This window comes from Melampsora larici-populina (assembly GCF_000204055.1).
Source record: "Melampsora larici-populina 98AG31 unplaced genomic scaffold MELLAscaffold_1, whole genome shotgun sequence".
Classification (NCBI taxonomy): domain Eukaryota; kingdom Fungi; phylum Basidiomycota; class Pucciniomycetes; order Pucciniales; family Melampsoraceae; genus Melampsora; species Melampsora laricis-populina.
The window spans coordinates 1,908,516-1,911,026 of NW_006768765.1; the positions used below are offsets into that span (position 1 = coordinate 1,908,516).

Consider the following 2,511-nt stretch of genomic DNA (forward strand, 5'->3'; position numbering starts at 1 on the left):
GCATAAGGGAGAGTGGATGGAAAAAGGACCAATCGTGAATCTATCTACCTGCGTTTACGGTGGTTCTTATTTGGTAGCGGTTTGGTGCATGAATCAAGACATTTGGATGTAGTGTTCTGTTTGTTAACGGCCATAAAAGATTGTCATTTCATTCAAATTGTGAGATAGATAAAAAAAAGACTAATTAATGAAAATAAGTAATTAATGAAAGTGTTGCAAGGGTAAAAGCAGAGTATCAAATGGAAGGGAACAAGATATAGAATATAAAACATGATGGTTGAGGTAGAGGATTAAATGGAAAGAGAAATATATTAAAAACCATGATCAAACCGTAATGCCTTGTATAAACAACCTTGTATACAACAACATATTCAATATATATTAATGAAAGTGACAATTGAATGGCAAATAGAAATAGAGATAAAAGCGATGACAAAAAAGGGAAGGGGAGGAAAAAGAAAAAAAAACGATGTGGTGCGCATAATTAATAACGATGAACGATACATCGGGTGTTACCGTTTCTTAAATAACTCAGCGCTAAATTCCTTCTTGGCGGTTGCAAACGTCGCCTCTTCCTGATCTCGATTACATTGCACGAACCACGCATCCCATCGCTCCTTAGTCACCTCGGTAATCCAGCGTATATATCGGTACATCGCTGTGCGATCAAAATCTGCGGTGCCCCCGAAAAAGGTCTCCCATACTTCCTCCTTGCGCGGGGTCGACTTATGTGCTGCATGCCACTCTAGCATAAACTTCATGGACAAATCTGGTGTGGGCCACTGAAAAACCTGTCGTCAGTCAGAGATGTTCGAGTCGCAAAGACTTAATGTGAGGGATGTGAAACTTACGAGGCCGGTCGATTGTGTCCGCCTTTTTTTCTTCTGTTTCTTACCTTTTTTAATTGGTGGTGAGGATTGTGTAGATGGTTGTGGTTGGGGTTGCACTGAGACTGACGTGGAAACGGAGGCTCCAGTTTCGCCGCGGGTTGGTTCACTGCCACTGGCTAGGTTGTCTAAGGGCGAAGTTTCGTCGACGCCCGTTAGATCGATTGGTGGAAGGGGGCTCGAGAAGAAAATGTCCCTATGAGTGCTGTCGGGCTCCTTCTCGTTGAAAATGTTGTGTGAGAATATAGGACCTTTGCGCTCGTATCTACCAATGGCATCTTCAGCGGCGTGATCTTCAGCGGCGTGAGGAGAGATAGGTGTTGGAGTTTGATTGGAAGCGGGGGAGGTGCGGCCATGGTCTTTGGCTTTGGCTTTGCCTTTGTTGTTTTTGACAGGTGTCGTTTCGAGCGTGGAGTTGTGGGATGAGAGTGAGGAGCTTGATCGCGCTGACATACTTTCAGACTGGTCGCGTTGTGTAGGTGACGGTGTGGCTCTCGTCGATGTGCCTCTTAGCAAATCCAAGGTACTTCGGATTGACGTGCGGTTAACGGGAACAAGCCTCTCCTGTAATTCGGTAAGGCCACGGCACAACTTCGGGTCTTCTACTGTGGTCATGCATACAAAAGCCTCGCGAATTGGGGTCAACATGGGGATAGATGTGCCCACTAAGGATATATTCTATACAAGATTGCACGGTGTTAGTTGTTGTTTCGTTTTTGGTTACACGGCCAATGATAAATGATCTTACCCATCTGTCCGATTTGACGTCGTATATACGCAAACACTGGTTCCAATGTGGTTCAGTAGTCTTTAGGAAAATCATCAAAGGTTCACATTCGGATATTGCATATTGCTTCATTGTTTTAGAAGTGAACAAGAAAGAAATGGGATTGCTGTCCGCCTGTGGGGGGAAAATTATCAATTAGAAGGTGCCTGTTATTTTATATTTGTTTGACTTGTAAATGCACGTACCTTGAGCCATAGCGAAATGGAGATGTTTTTGTCACAACTCGCCTCTGCTGCCGCTTCGGCACGCTTAGCTTCTTCTTCCTTCGAGCGATTGAGGTGATACATACGCAGGGTCGAAGGTGAGAGTGCCAAAGGGTGTAGTGGAGGGGGTGGACTTAGCACCTGAGGATGTTCGACTTCGGTACCTTGCAAGTCTCCTTCGTATATGTTTGCTTGGGTGCCACCTCGTGCGGCGGAGTGCACAACACTGTCAAGGAACGGTTGAGTATTTGGTACTACGCTGGCCTTTGCGCGTTCGGGGGTTTCGTGAGAATGACAATGATTTCCAGTGGCGGCACGCTGGGAACGGCAGCACTACATATTATATGGTTTGCGATGACATCAGTATACTATCCTCTTCAAGTTAGTTAGGGAACATGGCACGTACATCAGGACACACTTTCCAAGTGCATTTGCGATTGCCGGGCTTCGGTTTGCCGACATGGTCACGAACGTCGGGTATGCCTGGGCAAGGTAAGCGTGTACGTTTTGGTTCAGCCATGGTGGTTGAGTTGTTTGCTGGTCGCTTGGAGAGACGGGCTGAAGGACTGGATTGAGAAGCGATGGGTTCGGAGGAAATTGGCTGGGATTGTTCATTCAAGGTGCAAATATCTGA

The 2,511-nt window shown here is 45.9% G+C and overlaps 1 protein-coding gene across 1 annotated transcript in view; it reads left to right on the forward strand.

The window, feature by feature from the left end:
- The window catches only part of MELLADRAFT_32625 (uncharacterized protein), a gene marked incomplete at both ends in the record, with an annotated part of 3,559 nt that overhangs the window by 493 nt on the left and 555 nt on the right, over positions 1-2,511 (forward strand). The window contains one exon of the mRNA XM_007403587.1: positions 1,558-1,674. Coding sequence (XP_007403649.1) covers positions 1,558-1,674 — 117 coding nt within the window. The remainder of the gene's footprint in view (positions 1-1,557; positions 1,675-2,511) is intronic.